The 25,028-nt window shown below is 40.5% G+C and overlaps 1 protein-coding gene across 1 annotated transcript in view; it reads left to right on the forward strand.

Moving 5' to 3' along the window:
• The window catches only part of scp2a (sterol carrier protein 2a), a 70,237-nt gene that overhangs the window by 18,365 nt on the left and 26,844 nt on the right, over nucleotides 1-25,028 (forward strand). Inside the window, exons 9-11 of the mRNA XM_043699314.1 lie at nucleotides 731-878; nucleotides 3,622-3,729; nucleotides 21,953-22,106. Of these exons, the coding sequence (XP_043555249.1) occupies nucleotides 731-878; nucleotides 3,622-3,729; nucleotides 21,953-22,106 (410 nt within the window). The remainder of the gene's footprint in view (nucleotides 1-730; nucleotides 879-3,621; nucleotides 3,730-21,952; nucleotides 22,107-25,028) is intronic.

Raw genomic sequence — 25,028 nt, forward strand, 5'->3', positions numbered from 1 at the left:
TCATAGGTAAACCCAAGTCCTTTTGTAGGTGACTTGGCCACTGGGACATGATCTCCTGGGCATCCAAACCCACACTACAAGGATATGTGTAAGCTGGATATGAAGATGCTGAACATTAAAACTGACAAATGGGATACAGTTGATGACAGCTGTGACTTCTGGTGACTGGCTGTTTTGAAGGGTTTCGGAAGATGAGCAGAAATGAGAAACCAATCTAGCAGGGAAGAGAACTCTGAGAAAACTGAGCAAAATATACACCTTCTCAGCTCATAGTTTCTGTGGCAGAAAATGACAACCATGTCAGAGCAGGAGTCCAAAGACAACACCAGGTGATACTTAACACGGAATTGATTACTGTGATGCCAACCATTGTCTAGACAGTGCATGAGACAAGCGAGGTGAGGAGGTGAGCTTTACACTGAAGAGAGAAATGTCATTTTATATTTCTTTATCCACTCTGCACACTGAACAGTTCAGATGCTTGGGTCTCAGGGTGGTGTCAGGGCTATATTGTTCAGGTTAGCACCCATGGATTAAAGAGGAGAAATGATTAGGCGATAGAATTGGCCAAACTGTTAAGTAGTCTGTTTTACATTCCTTGCCTTAGATTACATTGCAGAAATTTCTGATGGAGCAAAGTAACAGTACTAATCACTGCCTCAGCACAGGGCAATAGATTAGAGGGGAAGACAGAAAATTAAAGAGACCTAAACTTATTTTCATTTTGCAGGTTGGATTCGACATGACCAAAGAAGCAGCAAGGAAATGTTTTCAGGAAGCTGGTCTCGGGCCTAACGATGTAGATGTCATTGAGCTTCATGACTGCTTCTCAGCTAATGAACTCATTACTTATGAAGCTCTTGGACTTTGTCCTGAAGGTAATTGTTGCATTCAGTTAATTATGAAGCATTTTACCCAAAATGTCAGACTTCTCCATCTCCTGATGCTGCCTGGCTTGCTGTACTCTTCCAGCTTCCTGCTTATCTACTTTGGATTCCAGCATCTGCAGTTTTTTTGTCTGTTCAGTTAGTTATTTCCTTGCATTGTAAATTAACTTGAAATGGTTCCATTACTGATTTATTCCTCCCACAAACCATTGTGTTCTAAAGAAAAGGAATTGTTCACTAAATAAATGGTGATTGGAGGTTTATTAAATAATATGTCTATTTACAGGAATATTATAACATCCGCTTGTGCGTAACAGATATTAATGTTATTTGAGCAGTTTTTTTTCTTTTCTTGCATATTTTCTTGATGTGTCTTGATTGATGTAACCTTGTAACCACTCTTGTTACACCAGAAGGGTATTTTACTTAGAACTGGCGAAATCAGAGTTTGGATTCAAACATTTATATAATGAAGAAGTCAGTCTACCAATAGCAATACTGAGTGGGATCAGTATTATCATCTAGGCAAACATTAAAAAGGTAAACAGTTTGTTACTTGAAAGGGAAAAATATTCCAGGTTGTATGGAGGAGACAAAAGAATGGCACAAAATGAAAGGCTAATTTGGAGAGCCAGCAGTTATTCCTTAGAATCAAACCTTCCCTTTGCATGTGGTGTGAAGAACCTGCCACTTTATTGATTTTACAGATTCTATAATCTCTTCATGAAGTATCTTTAAATTTTATCCCAACCCCCCCCCCCAAAGATTATTGACTTAAATAAAAGTGGAAGTTGCTGGAAAAGCTAAGCGGGTCTGGCAACATCTGAGAAGAGAAATCAGAATTAACATTTCTGAGGAAGAGTCATAGAGATGTACAGCATGGAAACAGACCCTTCGGTCCAACCTGTCCATGCCGACCAGATATCCCAACCCAATCTAGTCCCAGACCCAAAATATTAACTCTGATTTCTCTTCACAGATGCTGCCAGAGCTGCTGAACTTTTCCAGCAACTTCTGTTTTGTTTCTGATTTACAGAATCTGCAGTTCTTTCAGGTTTTAATATTGATTCAAAAAGAACAAGCTCATGATTCACTTTTTTAGCCATACTTTGACAAGTGTTCCTGGGAGACAGTTGACAGCTTTACATTAGCCTGGCATTTCTTATAGCGGCACGGTGGCACAGTGGTTAGCACTGCTGCCTCGCAGCGCCAGAGACCCGGGTTCAATTCCCGTCTCAGGCGACTGACTTTGCAGGAGTTTGCACGTTCTCCCCGTGTCTGCGTGGGTTTCCTCCGGGTGCTCCGGTTTCCTCCCACAGTCCAAAGATGTGCAGGTCAGGTGAATTGGCCATGCTAAATTGCCCGTAGTGTTAGGTAAGGGGTAAATGTAGGGGTATGGGTGGGTTACGCTTCGGCGGGTCGGTGTGGACTTGTTGGGCCGAAGGGCCTGTTTCCACACTGTAAAGTAATCTAATCTAATCTAATCTAAAATCTGGTTCTATTTGCCTTTTTTTTTTAACTAATATTTCCTGATATTATGTTAATATGTACCCATTTACAGTGTGTTTGAAACTGTCTTAAAGGAATTTTACACATCTCGTGAAGACCTTCAAGTATAATTGCCATTCAACCCATTAATCTAAGTTGGTTCAAATTCTGTTTTATCTGTGCGCTAACCAGTTTTGCCATTCATCCTTCTGTTGAAAATCAGTAAATACTCTTCATTTATATAATTTTCCATTTGTAGTTTCTCTGACTCCTGACTGGATAATTTACACCACATTATATCAAATTGAACCACATAGAATAGAAGTATCCTGGTTTGATTCTGTGTTAGGAGAACGTGAGGACTGCAGATGCTGGAGATCAGAGCTGAAAATGTGTTGATGCTGCCTGACCTGCTGCGTTTTTCCAGCAACACATTTTCAGCCTTGATTCTGTGTTAGCCAATCTCATTATGGTGAAGCTGTAATAATTTGCTCTTGTCTCCTCGGCCAAAGAGGTAGAAGGCCAACCTGAGTTTGCATTCCTGATTGTTGATGTACAACTTGAATTAGGAGAAGGCATATTTGAAGATATAGAGAGCTGAATTCCTCGTGGCTAAGAAGGCAACGGCCTTAAAATTATGTGATAGCATTCAACTTGTGAGAAAGTCCTTTAAATTTAGTATCAGAGTGCCAATAACGTCAGGTAAAAACAAGGACTGCAGATGCTGGAAACCAGAGTCTAGATTAGAGTGGAGCTGGAAAAGCACAGCAGGTCAGGCAGCATCCGAGGAGCAGGAAAATCAACGTTACGGGCAAAAGCCCTTCATCAGGAATAGAGGCAGGGTACCTGCAGAGTGGAGAGAGGCTCTGCAGGCATCCTGCCTCTATTCCTGATGAAGGGCTTTTGCCCGAAACGTCGATTTTCCTGCTCCTCGGATGCTGCCTGATCTGCTGTGCTTTTCCAGCACCACTCTAATCTAAACACTGATACACCAGTCAAAAGTGAATTACTATTTGTAGGAGACAAGAATAAGGGAAGAAATTTTAAATGGGTAATCAAAATTTTTTTCAGATTTTACTAAAATTGAATCTGTAAAAAGTTTGGTCGAGTCACTGAAATGAAATGTAAAAACAGAATATCTGAATTTTACATAATTATTCACCAGGTTTCTTTGACTCTGAAAATGTTTCCCACGTTATAAATTAACATATTAATGCCTTTTGCTGATTGATGTTTGTTCTCCTAGGTAAAGCTGCAGAGTTGATTGACAAAGGAGATAATACATATGGTGGAAAATGGGTCATAAATCCAAGTGGTGGACTGATATCAAAAGGACATCCACTAGGTGCTACAGGTATTCCTATGTTTATATTACACACATTGGCCTGCAATATTACTGCTGATTAAGAGTGACTAACCTGAACAATATGCAAGAAAGGAAGAAAGCAAGGACTGCAGATGATGGAGATCAGAGTTGAGAATGTGGTGCTGGAAAAGCGCAGCAGGTCAGGCAGCATCCGAGGAGCAGGAGAATCGACGTTTCAAGCATAACCCCTTCATCAGGAATGAGGCTTGTGAGCCGGGGGCACTGAGAGATAAATAGGAGGGGGTTGGGGTTGGGGGGAAAGTAGCTGAACATGCAATAGGCAGATGAAGGTGATAGGTTGGAGAAGGGGGTGGAGCGGATAGATGGGAAAGGTGATTGGACAGTTCAGGAGGGCATTGTCGAGTTGGAGGCTTGGGACTGGGGTGATGTGGGAGGGGTAGCAAATGAAGAAACTGGTGAAGTATACATTAATCATATCTAGTTGCAGGGTCCCAAGGCAGAATATGAGGTGTTCTTCCTCCAGGCATCAGGTGGTAATGCTTTGCCACTGGAGGAGGCCCAGGAATATATGTCCTTGATAGAGTGGGAGGGGTTTTTGAAGTATTCAGCCAGGGGCAGTGGGGTTGGTTGGTGCAGGTATCCCAGAGATGTTTTTTTGAAATGATCCGCAAGTAGGTGTCCTGTCTCCCTGAAATAGAGGAGACCACACCGGATGCAATGGATATAATAGATGACATTGATAGAGGTACAGGTAAATTTCTGTTGAATGTGGAAGGATCTTTTGGGGCCTTGGACAGAGGTGAGGTGAGTGATGTGGGCGCAGGTTTTACACTGCAGTGGCAGGGAAAGGTGCTAGGAGTGGAGTGTGGGCTGGTGGGGGGGCATGGACCTGATGAGAGAGTCGCAGAGAGAATGGTCTCTCTGGAACGCTGAAAGGGGTGGGGAGGGAAATATATCTCTGGTGATGGGGTCCATTTGTAAGTGGCAGAAGTGGAGGAGGATGACGCGATGTATGCGGAGTTTGGTGGGGTGCAAGGTGAAGACCGAGGCGGGGTTCTGTCCTTGTTGCGTTGGGAGGGGTGGGGTCCAAGGGCGGTGATGTGGGAAATGGAGGAGATGTGCTGGAGGGCATCGCCGACCACTTGGGAAGGGAAATTGTGTACTTGGAAGAAGGAGGCCATCTGGGACTTTCTAAGGTGGAATTGGTCATCCTGGGAACAGATGCAGTGGAGGCAGAAGAATTGGGAATAAGGGATAACATTTTTACAGGAGGCAGGGTGGGAGGAGGTGTAGTCTAGGTAACTGTGAGAGTTGGTGGGCTTATAGTAGATGACTGTGGTTAGTCGGTCGCCAGAGATGGAGAGGTCCAGGAAGGTGAGGGAGGTGTCTGAGATAGTCCAGGTGAATTTGAGGTCTGGGTGGAAGGTGTTGCTAAAGTTGATGAACTGTACAACCTCCTCGTGGGAGCATGAGATCGCACCAATGCAGTCATCAATATAGCAAAGGAACGATGTGACTGTGGAAGATGGATTGTTCCACATACCCGCCAAAGAGACAGGCATAGCTAGGTCCCATGCAGGTGCCCATGGCTACCCATTTGGTTTGGAGGATAGAAAGAAGTTGTTGAGGGTGAGGACAGTTCAGCAGGCAGATGAGGGTGTTGGTGGAAGGGTACTGGTTGGGACGGTATGAGAGGAAGAAGCGGAGGACTTGGAGGCCTTCGTTGTGGCAGATCGATGTGTACAGGGATGTCCATGGTGAAGCTGAGACGTTGGGGGCCGGGGAAATGAAAATCTTGGAGGAAGAGAAGGGTGCGGATGATGTCCCGAACATAGTTGGGGAGTTGCTGGACTAAGTGGGATAGGATGGTGTCAAGGTAGGCAGGGATGAGTTCAGTGGGACAGGCACAGGCTGAGGCAATGGGTCGATTGGGGACCTTCCACATCCAACAGTGTCATCTACTGTATTTGTCGCACCCGACGTGGTCTCCTCAACATCGAGGAGACAGGACGGCTTCTTGCAGATCATTTCAGAGAACATTTCTGGGACACCAGCACCCACCAACCCCACTGGCTCATGGCTGAACACTTCAACTCCCCCTCCCACTCCATGAAGGACGTGCAGGTCCTGGGCCTCTTCCACCACCAAACCGTTACCACCTGATGCCTGGAGAAAGAACGCTTTATATTCTGCCTACAACCTCACAGGATAAATGTGGGTTTCAACAGTTTCCTCATTTCCCCACCTCCCCACATTATCCCAATCCCAAGCCTCCAACTCGACACTGCCCTCCTGACCTGTCCATCCCCTTTCCCATCTATTCACTCCACCCCTCTCTGACCTATCACCTTCTCCCTCACCTTCATCTATCTATCACTTTCTCAGCTACCTTCCTCCTAACCCCACTCCCCTCCCATTTATCTCTCAGCCCCCCGGCCCACAAGCTTCATTCCTGATGAAGAGTTAATGCCGGAAACGTCAATTCTCCTGCTCCTCAGATGCTGCCTGACCTGCTGTGCTTTTCCAGCACCACACTCTCGACGATATGCAAGAAAGACAGGAAATAGGACACACCAGTTCTATCCTTCCAGCCATTCTAATGTGAAGTGTAGAACGGAATATGTAGGAGCTTGGAAGCAGATCACGGCAGAGTAAATAAATTCCACACCCCAAATTGTTGTTTCAGCATACTACAGCCTAATAATACAATTCAGCAAGAAAATATTGCACACAAGTTACACTAATTAGTTCTCTCTTTATTGCGCAGAATCATTTAATTCATAAAAGGACTACAATGTGCTAAGCTCCTTGCTACTATGAAGTGTGTTCTATGTTTACATGAATAATTCTTTAGTATTAATAACTGCAACTGAGCAACTAAGTATGCAAGTAATGTAAAAATCATAGTTGTGACTTTAATTGACTCTGTAGACTTGTTCTGAAGATTATATAGCCTCATAAAGCAGAAGCAATAGGTTAAATGTGGAAATCCAGACTTTGCTGCCAGTGATTCTGCATTCTCCACAGGGTAGACTCTAATGAAGCTTTCCCAGGCTAAAATCAGATTGAAATCTCTGAATTAATAAGTTCTTGCACTACTAATCTCACTGATGTGGAGGTGTTGGTGTTGTACTGGGGTGAACAAAGTCAGAAGTCATATGACACCAGGTTACAGTCCAACAAGTTTATTTGAAATCACAAGCTTTCGGAGCACTGCTCCTTTGTCAGGTGAAATGGAGGGAAGCACATAGGAACAGAATTTATATGCAGAGAGACAATGGCAAGATAGTTCCAGGTAATTAAGTGTTCAAAAGAAATGAATGTCGATACTTCCTAAGCATGTTAAAGAAACCATCTCCTACAGACAAGCCCTGTGTACACACAGGATCTGCTCAGATGAGAAGGAAAGGAACACAACGGACACTGAAAGATGCCCTCATAAGAACGAGATACGATGCTCAACTCATGAATTGCCAGTACCGATGTGTCACAGTAAAAAGACACAATGACCTCCTCAGAAAACAGACACAGACACGACCAAAGGAATACTGTTTGTCGCCCAGTACTTCCCTGGAACAGAGAAACATGTTGAAGGCTGTGGAGAACATGTCATTGATGATGACGAGCATCTCACCAAGGCTATCCCTATGCCTCCACTGCTTGCCTTCAAACAGCAGCCTGACCTCTAACAGAGCATCGTTCCCAGCAAGCTACCAGCCTTCAGGAGAACATTGACCACAACGCTGCACAACCCTGCCATAGCAGCCTCTGCAAAACCTATCAGATCAGCGACATAGATACTACTACTAAATATGGGATCACCATCCACCCCTACATGGTACATACTCATGTGACTCTGCCAACATTGTCTACCTCATACACTGCAGGAAAGGATGCCCCAAGGCATGGTATATTGGTGAGACCACGCAGAGATATGACAACGGATGAATATACACTGCGCAACAATTGTTGGCAGGAGTGTTCCCTCCCAGTCGGGGAACACTTCCGCAGTCAAGGACATTCAGCCTCCAGTCTTCGGGTAAGCATCCCACAAGGTGGCCTTTGAAACACACAACAATGCTACAGAATTGCTGAGTAGAAACTGATAGCCAAGGTCGGTACCCGTGAGGATGGCCTCAACCGTGGTCTTGGGTTCATGTCATGCTACATGTAACCCCACCATATTGATCTGTGTAAAATCTTCCTTACTGTTCTGTTTTGATACCATCATTTTGACAACTTGTTATGATCTCTCTAACTTAATTGGTTTGTACAGATTTCGATTACTTGTTACTTTGCTTAGACCCTCGTCGTGTGACTCTTATACCTATCATGTTATTCCAGACATTTGGTTTGTCTCTAGCACCATTTTATTTTTTATTTTTTTAAAAATTATCTTTCTGTCTTAATTAATTGGACTATAGGTCATCCCTTCACTTGCTATTCAGCTGCTGACCCTTTACTCACACCGTTTGACACTTTTGATCACCTGCAAAGACTTGTTGTTCAGCCTGTCGGCATCCCACTCACACCTATTTGTACTTAACTTTTGACACTCTTAATTACCTGGAACAATTTTGCCATTATCTCTCTGCATTTTAGTTCCATACCTGTGTGCTTCTATTCGCTCAGAAAGCTTGTGATTTCAAATAAACCTTTTGGACTATAACCTGGTGTCATATGATTTCTAACTTTGTTTCTTAAACAGTGAGAATAGCAATCTTCAAAAATTGTGCCATATTGAATGATGTTTAACTGGGCTTTTCATCCACTAATTCATAATTACTGCTCAGAAGTTTCATTGCCCCAGGAAATTAATTCTCCATTTGTGGAATGTTGAATTTCTCTATTATTGTGATTAAGCATTTTAATTTTTATGATTTTAGAGATACTGATGTTGGAATGGGGTGTTTACAAAGTTAAAAATCATACAACACCAGGTTATAGTCCACAACCACCTGATGAAGGAGCGGCGCTCCGAAAGCTAGTGCTTCCAAATAGACCTGTTGGACTATAACCTGGTGTTGTGTGATTTTAACTTAACTTTTATATTTCATGCTATGTTATTGTGATATTTTATCCTTAACCTTCTTTGCACAGTCCAGTCAGTTATTTCATTCTCCATAAATGAAACTGAAGTGAAGGATATTATTCTACATCCTATTTGCTGTTGGTAAGAATTCTTCTGCTTACCCAGTTTGAGAACAACATTGCCACAGTCAGATGACTGGTAATCCTATTGACTTGACAGCAATTTCAAACCAGCATCAGTCAAGGGAAAAGGTCACTAGAACTTTGTGTGTAACTTACTTCGAGACTTTGCCAGTGACGGCAATATCTGGATCATTATCCATGTGTGTTCTGCACATTATATTTTTACAATAAGTTGATTGTAATCTATCATGAATGTTACTGACTACTGCATGTCATTGGCTGATGGAATGCAATGTGGCAACTGGTTGTGCACAGAAACATTTGAATTTCCATCACCACCAAGTTGCTCACCATCCTGACTTGGATGTGTATCGGCATTCCTTCATTTTCATTGACTTCATATTCTGGAATTGGCTATTCAACACCATTGTAGATACATTGTCAACACAAAGATAACAGTGATTTATGGAGAAGAGCCACCATTAATATCTCAGGGCAGTTAGAATGAGGAAAAATATGCACCTCTAACTGTCTCGTAGTGAAACAGTAAGTGCCTGTTGAGTTATTTTTCTCTAAAAAAAATTGTTCTTGAGCCTTTTTCAAATTACTAAATTTTGCCACCAATTAACCATGCGCCATGATTGGTTGCACCTGTGACTTGGTTCATACAGCAACTGCTGACATGTGAACTGTTTCTTTCACCACTGATGTCACTGGTATGCACCAGTTGGTTAATGCCTGTCCTGGTTTGTGCCACTTGATCACCCACTCTCATTGCATGTCATGTCTGCTGCTGGGCTGCACCTTCACCATGCAGTGTTCCCATATCTAGCTATCATCGGTTGCAATCTTTTCTAGTCTCTGGTCAGCTGAGCAAGCTTTTTGTAGAAGACAAGAGAGTTCAGTTTTGGATTGTAGTTATTGTTAAATTGTTTTTCACACATGTGCACAAACTTGTCTCTTTCCCAGTAAATACTGTTCAGAAATGTTTGTCCTTTTCAGGAATTGATTGAGTAAGTGATCATGAAGCTGATGCACCATGTTGTATATTGATAGAAATATGCACATCTTTCCTCATAACATTGCTTCTTTTTATAAGCTGATAAACGGGTCGGTCAGTATTTAGTTGTGTGTGTGGATGGAATTTAAATCCCCTTACCTCCTGTTGAGGTCTTGTTACCTTCATGACTTCCTCTTGCTTAAGTCAAGTGCAGTGAAAGTCATGGTTGACATTCCCAATCCTATCCTTTTGAGGCACTTGTGGCCAATTAAGGATTCTTCCAGCAGCAGACAGGTAATGTCTTTGCTACATGGCAAGATTGCCTGGTGCAGCCTGGTTGCTTCCTGCAGCCTTGGTGTTGGGAGACCATCCTGATGTCGTAGCTTGTACCTTACACAGAGCCCCTCCAGCAAAAAAGCCTGTCCTGCCTTAGGGCTCACAGCAGTCCTTACAATGACCATCACTCTCTGACACTGCTGTAACTGAAAACCTTACAGTCCTCTCGATTTGAGCTTTTCACCTTTTAATGATCTACAAATCATGGCCCCCAGAAATGGTAGTTGTGATGTTGCTTCAAGCCAATGGATGGAGCCACTGCTGCAACCATTAAATTCAGCCTTTTCTTTGCTTAGAGTAAGTGCATCCTGATCGGGATAACTCCTTGTTTGAAACACTGACTGTGAATTGGTCTCTTGATGACACCAAGCCTTATATCAGTTCTTCCATCAAACAAAACTGCAGGTTGAGAGTTCAATAACACTCAAAATACCCCAATATTATTATAATCCAATAATTGTAAAGGAAGATTTAGTATCAAATATTACAGGGGTCACTTAAAAATATTATCTGTTCCAATCCATCTTCTATGGCATTAAGTTTGAGATAAATCAAAAAATAACATGTGAGTTTCTTTCTATTTTCTCTCCTTTCTCCCATCTTTTCCCTCACTAATTTTCATACTTTTTTGTTTTTTTAATTTCTTTTACTTATTTGTAACTTGTTTGTTGTGACTCCCCACTCCCTGCCTTCTCATTCTCCTTTGTATGCACAATTCCACATGTTCTCTCAATGGCCTTTTGAGTTTGGAGTTTTGCCTCCAATTCTGCTTGAAGTTACTCCATTTATGAAACTTTATGATGAAAATAACAATGGCCCTTTATTATGTGGTGTTTCATGTCAGGTTTTGTGAATAGTTGCACCGTAAATTGTCAGTTGCAAACTCAGTATTAGTTTTTAATGTTCTCATGTTACTTTTTTCACTAAAACATAAGAATAATGCACAAAACAAAAATAAAATGAGCTAAAAACAAAAGCCGTGTTGGAAACACTCAGCAGGTTAGGCAACATCTGTACAGAGAAGAGTTAAAGTTCCATGTTAAGGTAACTTTTTCTTTTGTTTCAATTGCAAACCTCATCCTATCCCCTTCCCCGTATTTTGGTTTTGAATAAGCATGAAATAGTTGACAAACTATAACTCTTGTAGTATCATGGCTGATATAACTGTCTGTAGTTAATCTCCAAATGTACTCGATTTTTTTTGTTATATTCAGTCTAGTTATTTTTCCCTATTTTTATGAAGTTTACAGAGCAAGATACTGCAGTCCTCCACAAGAATCAACTGCAATCTTTTTATCCTCTGACCCAGTTGTAAATTGTTGATGTATTCTGTGCTGTATGTTTTGTATCCAGTGGGAATTACATTGGAACCTGCTAAACTCTTCTCATTCAACTCTTTTTTTTTCTGGTTTAAAATCTTTCCAAGGGAAAATCTTTCGTCCCATCTGTTTGGGTTTCACTCAAAATCCAATTACACAAAGGCAAGAACTGCTACAAAGTTATCTACCTTTGCTTCCAACTGGTAGTCCTATTGATAGAAACAGCATTGTGAATCCTCATGAATAATCTATTGATTATGTAATCCCCTATTCCACACTTTGTTCAAATCAACTGTGTAAGGCCTGATAGCAGTATGGGTAGTGATACTGGTTACAGATAAAACAGTGCAGTTTAGTTGAGTCTCTTCTTTATGAATAAGATTACTATATTTATTTCCCTGTAAATATTTCCAATCTTGTGCATGAGTTGCCTGTACTGAAATTGTGAAGAGCCCTTTCGAGCAATCTAATAGAGAAACCTAAGCTCAACCTTGCCCTTTGGCCAATGCCCCATTAACCACTCAAATCTTTCTGGTTTTATTTGCATTGGAGTTTGCTGAATGATTCATACGGTCATGTTAGTATACAAAGTTAGGGAAAAGTAGGTCTTTCTCAGATCACTGCTGCGTTGGTAAAGCCATAATGGTATGGGCCATTACAGTGGGCTTTAGTTACTGTGACATGTGAGGGGATAAAAGCTGAGACTGGGTCCCTAGCCCTGATTATTCAGTAGTATCTGCTAGAAAGTAAATTTGTGTCAAATGAGGACAGCATCAGCTTCTGATATTATTGAAGAGATTGGCATGTACTGAGAAACTAGGTAAAAACAATGACTGCAGATGTTGGAAACCAGATTTCTGGATTAGTGGTGCTGGAAGAGCACTGCAGTTAAGGCAGCATCCGAGGAGCTTCGAAATCGACGTTTCGGGCAAAAGCCCTTCATCAGGAATAAAGGCAGTGAGCCTGAAGCGTGGAGAGATAAGCTAGACTCTCCACGCTTCAGGCTCGCTGCCTTTATTCCTGATGAAGGGCTTTTGCCCGAAACGTCAATTTTGAAGCTCCTTGGATGCTGCCTGAACTGCTGTGCTCTTCCAGCACCACTAATCCAGAAAAATGTACTGAGAAACTGTCAGTGTCTGAAATATTCAAAGATTTGTCAGCACCTTTCGGACATGAACGAAAAAGTTGAGAGAGAGTTTTTACCCTACGCCTGAACTTCCTTGATCTTTTGTGGTGATTCCATAAAGCTTCTGGAGAAATCTTCTCCTCTTGTTAACAGACTTCACAATACAAAAGTGTATCTCAGGTCATTTTAATTGAATTTATTTAAATGTTGATAAGACTATATGTTACGTCTAAAATTTCAGATGTTGTAGATTCAAAGTCATATTTTAGGAGCATTTTGACATCCATAAAGTTGTATCTTTTATGGAATCAGAATATTTTGCTTTCAAAATTGAATATTTTCATGATCTAATTTTTTTTAAAAGTTCTGTGTATTATGTGCATAAATGGTGGTCTGAAGGCTTCAATCTTCATTTTTTAAATGCAAAGAGAAGCATGAAGAAGAGAAGTAGGGAGTTCCTGTAGTTTTACACAATTTTTATATTCCCTCACAAGACAGTGTGATTCTCAGGTCAGAATCTTAGCAATGAGGGCTAAGGTGAGATGTGTGGAAGAATGGGACAAGAAATCTGACGAGCAACGCATTGCATCTTTTATCCATCTGCCTGTTAATGTGGCAACCTGTTGCTAGATGGTGCTGAGCTGCCGATTAATGGTGATTATAGCTTCTGAACCATCTTATTAATGACTCAATTTAACTCCTCAAAGAGGTAAACATGTGGCTTAAAGATTGGTGTGGGTTTGAATTCATGTGTTATTGGTGCTTATACAGGGGAAGATTGGAGCTGTTCTGATTGGATGGGCTCCACCTGAATCATGCTGTGACTAGATACATAGTGAATGTCATAACTGGGGCTGCAAATACGGCTTTAAGCTAAATAATGGGGGATGAGGGTTCAGTTGCATGGAAAATTATGGAAAAAGCTCAAGGGTGGAGAAGGTCTCAGTAGCAGTTATTAAAGTTTCTAGATCAAGCAAATGGCGAGTGTGGAAAAGTTTGGGATTCTAACTTCAGGGATAGCAGATAGGATGATTATGAAAAGGGGGGGCAGTCAACACAGGACTCTGAGAGATGTACTTAAAAGCACGGAGTACATAAAACAAGACAGATGAGCTTGTAGCACAAATTTAAAATGGCAAATACAATGTTGTGGCTATTCCTGAGACATGGCTGCAAGGGAATCAGAACAGAGAACAACATATCCAAGGATATACATTCTGTTGAAAGGACATGAAGGTGCACACAGGGGTCGAGGTTGCCTTGTTAAGAAGAAATTAAATTAAGTCAATTGCAAGAGGCAATATAGAATCGAAAGTTGTTGAATAGAGTAAAGGATCTACAAAGGGGAAAAAAATCCTGATGGGAGTTATGTACAGGCCTGCTAGCACAAGTAACGATGTGGGGAAGAAAATAAATTGGGAGAGAGAGAAAAGGCATGTTAGAAAGGCACTATTAAAACAATCATGGGCAATTTCAATATGCAGATGGACTGGGAAAATCCGGTTGGAGGCAGATCTCAAGTAAAGGAATGTATGTACCGTCTATGACGCGGTTGTTTTTTTGGAGCAGCTTACGGAGAGGGCTGACTAAGGAACAGGAAGTTCTGAATTTGGTGATGTGGAATGAGATGAAGGAATCCCCAAAGGGACAATGATCATAATATGACAGATTTCACACTGCAATTTGAGAGGGAGAAACTGGAATCAGAAGTTAGTGTTACAATTGAGTAAAAATGTGTTGCTGGAAAAGCGCAGCAGTCAGGCAGCATCCAAGGAACAGGAGAATCGACGTTTCGGGCATAAGCCCTTCTTCAGGAATCAGGAAGGGCTTATGCCCGAAATGTCGATTCTCCTGTTCCTTGGATGCTGCCTGACCTGCTGCGCTTTTCCAGCAACACATTTTCAGCTCTGATCTCCAGCATCTGCAGTCCTCACTTTCTCCTCTTACAATTGAGTAAAGGTAACTACACACAGATGAGGGAGGGACTGGCCAGAGTTGATCGGAAGGAGAGCTCAGTAGGAAAGATGGAAGAGCAGAAATGGCAGGAACTTTGGGGTAGTTCAGGAGGCACAGCAGAAATCCATCCCGAAGGAAAAAAAAACACACTAAGGGGATGTTGAGCCAAACATGATTAATGAGCAAAGTCTGGGACAGCATAAAAGTGAAAAAAATAATACAATGTGGTGAAGGTTAATGGGAAGCCAAAGGATTTGGAAACCTTTAAAAACAAGCAAAGGATAACTTTTTTGAAAAAAAGAAGCAATCGAGGAGAGATTATCAAACATGAGCGTGTTTTTTAAATATCTAAAAGGTAAGACTGAAGAGGTACTAACGGGGAACAAAGAAATGGCAGAGGATCTGAATAGGTAGTTACCATCAGTTTTAACAGTGGAAGCCACCAGCAGCATACTATAACCTAAAGAGAGTCAGGGAGCAGAAGTGAGTGCAGTAGCTATCACTAAGGTGAATGTAATGGGAAAGCTGTAAGGTTTGAGGGTGGGTAAATAACCCGGACCAGCTGTACATCAAACCAGAGTTCTGATGGAGATAGCTGAGGAGAGTGGTGATCTATCAGGGAGAGTCCCAGTGGACTGGAAGATGGCTAGTGTAACATCCCTATTTAAGATGGGAGGGAAGCAGAAGACAGAAACCTGTAGGCCTGTTAGCCTGACCTTGGTCATTGGTAAGAGTTGAGAGCTGAAAATGTGTTGCTGGAAAAGCGCAGCAGGTCAGGCAGCATCCAGGGAACAGGAGAATCGATGTTTCGGGCATAAGCCCTTGGTAAGAGTTGAGAGTCCATTTATTAAGGATGATATTGCAGAATACTTCGAAGTGCATGGTGAAATAGGGTTGAGTCAGCGTGTCTTTGTGAGCAAATCTGTTCAAATGTTTTGAGGAGGTAATGAGCAAGTTAGACAAAGGAGAGTCAGTGGACATGATTTATTTAAATTACCAGAAGGCCTTCAACAAGGTTCCTCACACGAGGTTGCTAAATACAATAGCCCATGGTGTAAGGATCAAGGTATTGCATGGATAGAGGATTGGCTGACTGGCAGAGAGTGAGGATAAGGGGGTGTTTTTCAGGATGACTAGTGAAGTTCCATAGAGACCAGTATTGGGACCACATTCGTGTTATACATTACTAATCTGGACAAAGGAACTGAGGTCATTGTTGCTAAGTTTGCAAATGGTACAATTATAGGTGAAGGGACAAGCAATGCTGAGGAAGTGGGGAGGCTGTAGAACGTCTTGGACAGACTGAGAGAGTTGGCAAAAAAGTGGCAGATGAATACACTGTGGGAAAGTGAGGTTATACACTTTGGTCAGAAGAATACAGGGGTAGACTATTTTCTGAACAGAGTGAGGCTTTGGAAATCTTTCACTTACTGTTCAGGCCTTTTCAGGAAAGTTTCAGGCCTATATTCTTTCTTAATAGTTTTCTTTAGCTCCCTAAATTACAAAGGGTTGCAACTGAATCTGTTTGTAGAATTCTTTTAAAAATTGGCAGATGGAGTAAAACTATTGATTTTATGTCATTTTGCAGCTTTTGTTTCACATTTGCTTTTGCATTTTTAAAATTTATGTGACCAGTGAAAATCTACATTAGATGATAAATAATGTACATGAATGAAAAACACCTTCAATTTTCGCATTGGTTGCAAATGATAATCAATAGCAGTGCCACTTTCAGAAGGAGGACTGGAAGGCGAGTATAATGGTAATAGTTGATGAGTTATTTTATATGTGCCATAAGCATTCATTTTAGATGTGTGAAACTTCATGATTCAAGAAAACCTTGCGTTTAATATTCTAAATAACATTCAATATCTTGTTTTTAGACTCAAAACTAATTTGTGAAGCTTTTGCAAGGAATGAAGTTTTCTTCAGAGCTGGACTTGATTCACGAGTGTAATCTACTAGACAAAAATCAATGTTTTTCTTTAACCTCTGGTTTTACATCTTGATTTTATATACCTTTAGAAATCCTCCTGCTGCTTCTGATTAATTCACTTTTCACATTTTACCAGCTTAAGTTTTCTGCTAACATTTTAGATCAAACTCCATCTGGAAAGCATATTCTTTGACTTCATAACAGGAAATTATTTTTTTTTAAAAACAGCCCATATGTTCACCATATTAGCAGTGACCAATAATTTTACTATTGAGAATTTAATGTTTGGAAGATTTCAGCAGAGAATTTAAAAACTGCCAGTCTAATCTTTATTTTTAAACAGTTGTAAGAGTGTAAGATAAGGCTACAGCACCTTGAGATATATGAAATGTCTTTTTACTTTGACCCTGGTTTGAATTTTCCTATGCACTGCAAATACAAATATATTCAGAAAGGAATTGTTGGACCATTTTACAGATGAATCATTAAGGGAATGTGTGTCATAAGATCATATTTTAAGCTGTAGAGGAAATAGCAGCTTTCTTTCTATTTGTTCCTTTTTCTTTCCTTGGCCAGAAGTTGCCATATTCATATTAGGACAGTAACAGATGTTTTCCAATCTAATGGTGGTCTTCAAATATTCTCCAGTCAATGGGTAAGACACTAGAAATTTCCTGGCATCCTTGGAAATTATATTATACTAAGTTCAGGTTTTTCACAGTGGGCTGGAAAATAGGGCATAGAATAAGATCAAGTGTTTTCCCAATGGTGCAGTGGATTCAGTAGTTACATCACAGGAGGAAAGTAAAATTTTCCTTTGCCACCTTAGAGGCACTGAACTTAGGTCAGGTGCCCAATTTGAGTTTTGATGTTAAGTGCTTGGAGGATCGTTTCAATCATTAGGGGGAAATGAAACATTTAAACTTGGACTTATGTACATTTAAATGTTCACTTCCAGTAGAAATCACAAGATGACAATCAAGAGTAGAAACCCTGAATGATTTCCACTTTGCAAATCACTGAGTAGGCCCTGTCAGCCGACTCAATGTAGGGATTGACCTGCAATATTCCTGGGTGGCCCAGCTTTGAAAATTCTTATTTATTCCTAGTAAATCAGTTGTACTGATGTTGGACTGAACCCTCCTGTTCTTAAAAAGTAGCATGTCCTCTGACTTATTGAAGATAACATTATCATCATTGTCACTTGTTGCTCCAAAACCATACTCCTAATATAGCATTGGAAATCCTCTCAAGCTCAATAGTTCTTTGGGAATATAGGATATTGACAGGTGATATTGCATCAGACAATTTTCACATGTCTGCCATGTGCAGGATAATTTTGTAACTTGCATTTGTTCATATTGTCATCAGTTCTCATTTAATTAACATCAGTGCCGGGAACAAGTTTCAGTTGGATCCAGAGACAAGGAGAAATTAATCTTATTTACTTTTCTAAATGGAAATCAAAGACTAATTTTCAGAAGTGGATTTTTATTTTAACTTAACTGATTAACACACAAGGCAGAAAGAAATGTGGATAAGATGCAATGAAATAAGATGGGAGGAAGCTCGTTTGGAGTATAAACTTATGAAGGCAGGCTGGTTTCTGTGTTGTAAAATCCCACATAATTTCCTAAAATGAAAATATCTTTGCTTTTTCTGGTCTTTTATTTGTGGTAGAACTAAGCCAGATGGTAAATATTATGAACACTATGTTCCCAGTAGATATTGTGAATACACACACACTACATATAAAAATATATTTGGCAGGTGTAAGAGACTATCCATCAATAAAGGGAGAATGGAATATCATCTGAATTCTGTGACTGAAAAACAATTACTTTATCAACATCCTTCTGTCCCATTTGTTATATATCATTTAAAAATATGGTTTGCACTTCCAGCGAAAACAAAATTGCTAAAATAATTTGCCAAAATTAGGATTATTTTCATTGTCTATATAAGTAATTATAGTAAAGAAATCTTTTATGTGCTGTTTTACAAAAGTAAATATAATTTTCATCTTGGGGCCTCAAAGATTTTTACTTGCAAGGAAATATGGAATTGGGAGCATGGCCAATATTAGGAACAGCTGTCAGACTTGGTAATGCTCCTACTGCTCTTCAGACCCTGCTTCCTGTGTTTAGTTGTTTCTCAGGTGATAGAAATTCATTATTCCTTCACAACCACTGTTTCAAAAAGCCCTCATTGCTAATCTTCTTAGATTGAGGAAAATTATTGCTTTGTTGGCTCATTTCCTGCAGGACTCACGAGTTCACCAATATCCTCCAATCTTCTTCCAAAATAATAGCTTGTACATATCATTAACTAGAGTTTGAGGTGATATCTAATCACGGTTGTGAGTTTCTGCTGGAGGTCTTTATGGATAGACGGGCTGATTTTCGACCTTCAGATCTTTGGGAACATATAGGTAGGTTCCACAAAAACTTGCAGTGCAGGATTTTCTTCTCTACCATCAGTCTGCCACATCACTCAGATGCTAAAGTTTAAAGCTTGTTGCAGCTTGATGGACACGTTGTTGCAATTCTTTCTGATTGGCTGTGTCTATTGTCAAACATATGGTGCCAAAGTTTGCAGAATGCAGTATTGGATCTCGTTGTCAATGGTGACCATTTGAGAGAGGTGCCTCCATAGTATGAGAAGTGATCAACATATTCCAGAGTCTCAACATGTATCAGAAGTAGAATATTTGACTGACCAAGTGAGAGTTGATACGAGTTCCGTTTTGGCAACATTTGAGTATGCATTGGATTTCATTTGTGCAGAATTGAAGAGATTGTGTTTGGGATCCTCAGCCACAAAAAATAGGTGATTCAGTTGAATTTGTAGCAGGGTTTACCCTACTATGAAATAGAGAGAATTAACTTCAATTTTCACTGCAGTTTTATTTCCCTTTCTGAAGATAGTTACATTTATCACGTTTATGTAATGTCCTTAAATATGGTAAAATGTGCCTAAGTGATCCATCAGCACATTATCAAAGACACCAATTCTGATAAGGAAGTATTAAATCAGATGACTTCCTCAAGATAGGTTTTGAGGAGATTGTAGAAAAGGAAAATAAGTTGGAGAGGCAAAATGTTTTATGAAGAGAATTCCAAAGTGTAAGGCTAAAACAAAGGATAGCCACCACTAGTGGAGAGATTAACATCAGAGATGGTCAAGAATCCCAACAGTGTAGAAACAGGCCATTTGGCCCAACATGTCCACACCAACCCTCTGAAGAGTAACCCACCTAGTCCCATTCCCTACACTTCACCCGGTTAATGCACCCAACCTACACATTCACGAATACTCTGGGCAATTTAGCACAGAAAATTCACCTAACTTGCACATCATTGGATTGTGGGAGGAAACCGGAGCATCAGGAGGAAACCCATGCAGAGACGGGGAGAATGTGCAAACTCCATACAGTCACCTGAGGCTGGAATCGAGCCCAGATGCCTGGCGCTGTGAGGCAGCAGTACTAACCACTGAGCCACCATGCCTCCCTAATTAGGCCAGAATTAGAAGAGCATTGATGTTTGAAAGAGTTTGAAATTACAAAGATAGGGAAGAGGTAGGGCACCAAAGGATTTGATAACCGGGAGCTAAAGTAGCATATTGGGGAGAGGGATAAATGGGACTCGGTGCACATAAAACTTAGAGCAGCAGAGTTTTGAATAATTTCACATTACAGGGCAGAATGTGAGAGACCTGCATGAAGATACTTCAGGGTCAGTGTCACCCACATGCTGGGGGAAATTTTAAAAAGTTAGTTTGAAAGCGTATTAACGGAAGTGTGAAGGAAACTTGTCGTTCTACAGATTTGAAGCTTTTGATATAAATGAGGTAGGAGATCACTCAAAAAAAGTCCTCACCTTATAGCAGTAAAGATGCATGAGATGAGAGTTTTTGAGCCAAGTGAAACAAGTGAGAATATTTCAAAGTAGCTGCAGCCATTGTAAATTCAATAAAATAAAGAAAGAATTGCCTCAGCTCCTCTGTTGTTAAATCTCTCAAAAGTGCTTCTGGTGCCTCTAGATTTGCCTATTCCAGTGTCTGCTTTCCTAGAGTATCTGATTTGTATATGGGAATTGAGCCTCTAAATTGATTGATAAATATTCAATTAAGTAAAGTAGATATATATGCAAATGAGTGTTCCCACCATCTTATTGTTCTTGTGTACCTTCTCATTAGGCAGGGGATTGCAGGGCTTGAAGGTGAAGATGAAGTAAGCTTGGTGAGTTGTGGCATGTGCATCCTTTTGGATAGTATTGTTTCTGTTTCAGGCCTTGCAGTCAATAGAGAAACTCTGAGCGGTGAGGTATTGCATTTTTAGATTCAGAGCATCAAGGCTTTACTGAACCTCTGAAGCAATTTTTGTTGATCAGGATATTGGTCCAGTTAAACTTCTGGTCCGTTAAGACCCCCAGAATATTGTTACTAAGGGGCTTTCAAAGTAGTGGATGGCTTCAAATAGAGGCTTGAATGACATGGGCTATGGTGAAAAATCTGGACGAGGTCAAGTGAGGAATGTAAAACTGCAACAAAATTGACATTCACAAAGGGAAAGAAACAAAAACACAGGTAATTATACACCAAGCACTTAACAACCTATTTAACTAACTCAGGTAGCTACACTGAGTTAGTCAGGTCACTTTCTTAAATATGTCCTGGCATTGGTTTAAATAAACTGACCAAGTTAGTGATTCAATATAATAACGGATTAAAGTTCAAGATTAGCTGTGAGTAAATCTGCAGAGTACTTTATGTTATTTAAATAGGTTTGCAATCTATGTATTACTATTGTTAGTCAATTATCACTCAATCTTTCTCCATGTTGACTATCCTGATATGAAACACTCAGGCTGATGTGCAAAAGCATATGAAAGGAACCTAAGAGGAGTGATTTGTTAAGGCAGGCATCAACCTGGTATTGGACTAGAGTATTTTAAATAGAAAACACAGCAAATTAGTCAACTGCTTTAAACAGGAGCACCAAAAAAAATTTTTACACATGTAGCCTTTCGTCAGGACTTTTAAGTGAACTGCCTGGAAATATTAAAACAGACATATTTGCAAAGGCACAGCTCCACTGATTTGCCCTTGGCCTGATCAGATTCAAGTCTGGTTTAGGACAACAAAAGCTTGTTAATTTGGTATAGACTGAGTTTGCCTAATTTTGGAAGTAATTTCTTCCAAAAAACACAATTTCCAAGGAATGGAAATGCAAACAATGTAGCAATTATATTTGTACAGCACACGCTATAGTTATTTATATATATTCTTTTAAATATTACTTCTGTATTATGAATAAGTTGAGTACAACACCCACCCTTTTAAATATTTGAGGTGTTATCTGTTAGTGTGTTAGTATGTGATGGCTTTAAAAATCGATTGTATCTGTGTTTGATTGTCAGGCCTGGCCCAATGTGCTGAACTGTGCTGGCAACTGAGAGGCGAAGCCAGGAAGAGGCAAGTTCTTGGGGCAAAGGTCGCTCTGCAGCATAACATCGGGCTTGGTGGTGCTGTGGTAGTAACAATATACAGGATGGGGTTCCCACAGGCTGCAAGGTGAGTTAATATTTCCTTGTGTCAAAGCTGAGTCCTGCCACATTAAAGTGCAGTACAATGCAGAGCCTGTTGGTAGAATATCTGCCAGGCCCAGATCCCATATTAACACTGGAACTTGCGTGTTTAGAAATCGCCTTTACTGCAAATCAATCCATTAACAATCCGAGGAGAAATTGAAACAATGTGGTTCCTATACAGCCAGGCATTTCAAGAACTTGAACCAGCCAAAGCTGCTCTGCCTTTCCCTAGTGACTAGTGAGATTAATATTTATTGTCAGCTGGCTTACATACTGGAGCTGTCTCTCCAGTTACCTATTACTGTGGCTGGCCTTGTACAAATGCATTGAGCCTCTAAATTAAAAAAAAATTCAGTTTGGAATTGTCTTAAATTGCAGAGAGCAGTTGTATACATGTGTTGATCTGCAGCTGTGTATTTTTTAAGTGGGGAAAAACGCTAGTATTTTTGTTAAGCTTGCTCATGTACATCTGCTGCTGTACAGCATCTGGACATATGACTCTTTAAGTGGAAAGCTTTAGCAACAATTGAACACATTTTGAACATTTTGACCAATAACCATGTGTGATTGGAACAAAATTGAATAATATTTCTGTCCTTGGAATATTGTGCTTTAACACTTAAGTATTTTAGATGTAATAAGCATTAGAGGCCATTTGGAAAAATGAGTGGCCACTGTATGTTAGTTTTTGCCACTGTAAAATTTGAATGAAGTGGTGGAGTATGCATTAAGCATAATATTACATCCACTTTTTTTTTAAAAATAGCTTTGACTGTTGAATTGAATTTCTTTGAACAGAGAACGGAAAAATGCTTTATACCATAAATACAATCTCAAATTCTCCACAATGTTTGTATTCTGCAAGGCATTTCAATAACATCATGAAGTTGGCAAAGCCATTTGTTCGTTTAATAAAGGAAACAACAATGTTCTGCCTCAGGACCATCCTCGCATGGTGTTAATAATGAATTTTCAGCAAAAAGGATCACTACTTGTATTGGGTTTGAGAATGTGCAGTGGTGTTCATGTGATGAATAGTAACTTGCAGCCCATCCGACTATCAGTTTGGCAGGTTTGCTGCTTTTATGTGCCTCTAGACCTCCATTCACAGTCTGTCCATCTTTGAAATATAAACTGCAATTCAGCAAAGTTTTTTTAATTCTTTTACTCTATTTTCCCTTTGTTCTTCCTGGAATAAGATTTGCTGATTGCTCACAGAGTACATGACAGAGTCCTATTAAAATGAGATCTATTCATGTTGGCTTTAGATTTGCAAAGGACCAGTGTAATGTGTTGGAGCATTCCTAAGAGTGTCCCACAGGCAAGACAATGTTTTGAATTGTGACTCTCAGTAAAATGTCTCAACAGGTTGTTGGCTGGGTCCACATTTTGGGATGACTTTAACTTAATATCACAAGTTTCTGTCCTCGATCCTCATGTTGCTGAGCAGGCTAGTTGTCAACACAAACTTTTGGGCAAGGTGTTTGGATCCCGAATGCAGGATTTTGTTTTAGATTAGATTAGTTCAGATCCCCTACAGTGTTGAAACAGGCCCTTCGGCCCAACAAGTCCACACCGACCCTCCGAAGAGTAACCCACCCAGGCCCTTTCTTTTTCATTCTGTCTCTGCCTTATCATTAAGACGTGACTCAAAGCATGTTGCAATATTTTGCTCTTAAAACTCTAGGAGTTATTCAAAAGAGTTCTAATTGAAACTGGGAATGAGGCAAATTGCTGGAATGGAAAGCAATTCCATCTAACTTGATACTTCACATCTATCAATGCCACCAACCTACAGAGAGATGTTTAAATTCATTTGTGTTGTGACTGTCACTGGCAAGGCCTGTATTTGTCACTCCTCCTTAATTGCCCTTGAGAATGTGGTGATGAGCTATCTTCTTGAACTGCTGAAGTCCATGTGGTGCAGGTTCACCCGGAGTGTAATTTGGGGAATTTCTCGTGAAGGAACAATTGTATATTTCCATTTCTAAGTGGGTAATGTACTGGATTTGGAATGTACTCGGCAAGTTGTTTTAGTTTCTCTTGTGAATGGTTCACCCTGTTGATGCTGTGTATTGGTGATGGAGGAAGTGACTTTTAAGGTGGATGGTGTGCTGACCAAGGTCTCTTGTCTTGGGTATGAGCGAGACACTTACACATTGATGTTTATATTGTCTCACTATTACTTGGGGTAACACTTGAGAACACAATTACTAAATCATACTTCGTGGTGCTAACATTTCAGTCATACTAATGACGAGTCAGTGCAAGTGAGGTCAACTTGACCTCTTCCTGAAGTGCCATTCTAATGAATGAAAGGAGTCATTTATTCCCAGTTGTGGAACAACTCACCAACAATGATAGTGGGTGAAGCAGTGCCTGGGGAAAGTGAGGTCTGCAGATGCTGACCCCATGGTAGGCTTATGCGGAAAGTCAGGAGGCAAGGGATAGTGGGAAATTTGGCCAGTTGGATAGAGAACTGGCTAACCGGTCGAAGTCAGAGAGTGGTGGTAGATGGCAAATATTCAGCCTGGAGCCCAGTTACAAGTGGAGTTCCGCAAGTATCAGTCCAGGGTCCTCTGCTGTTTGTAATTTTTAAAAAATGTTTTTTTAAAAAATTTTTATTAATGACTTAGATGAGGGAGACGAAGGGTGGGTCAGTAAATTTGCAGAAGATACGAAGATTGGTGGAGTTGTGGATAGCGAGGAGGGCAGATATCGGCTGCAAATGGACTTAGATATGATGCAGAGCTGGGCTGAGGAGTGGCAGAAGGAGTTCAACCCTGTCAGGTGTGAGGTTGTCCATTTTGGAAGGACAAATAAGAATGCAGAATACAGGGTTAACGGTAGGGTTCCACCTTAGTAAGGTGGAGGAGCAGAGGGATCTTGGAGTCTATGTTCATAG

Source organism: Chiloscyllium plagiosum, chromosome 11 (genome assembly GCF_004010195.1).
Source record: "Chiloscyllium plagiosum isolate BGI_BamShark_2017 chromosome 11, ASM401019v2, whole genome shotgun sequence".
Taxonomy (NCBI): domain Eukaryota; kingdom Metazoa; phylum Chordata; class Chondrichthyes; order Orectolobiformes; family Hemiscylliidae; genus Chiloscyllium; species Chiloscyllium plagiosum.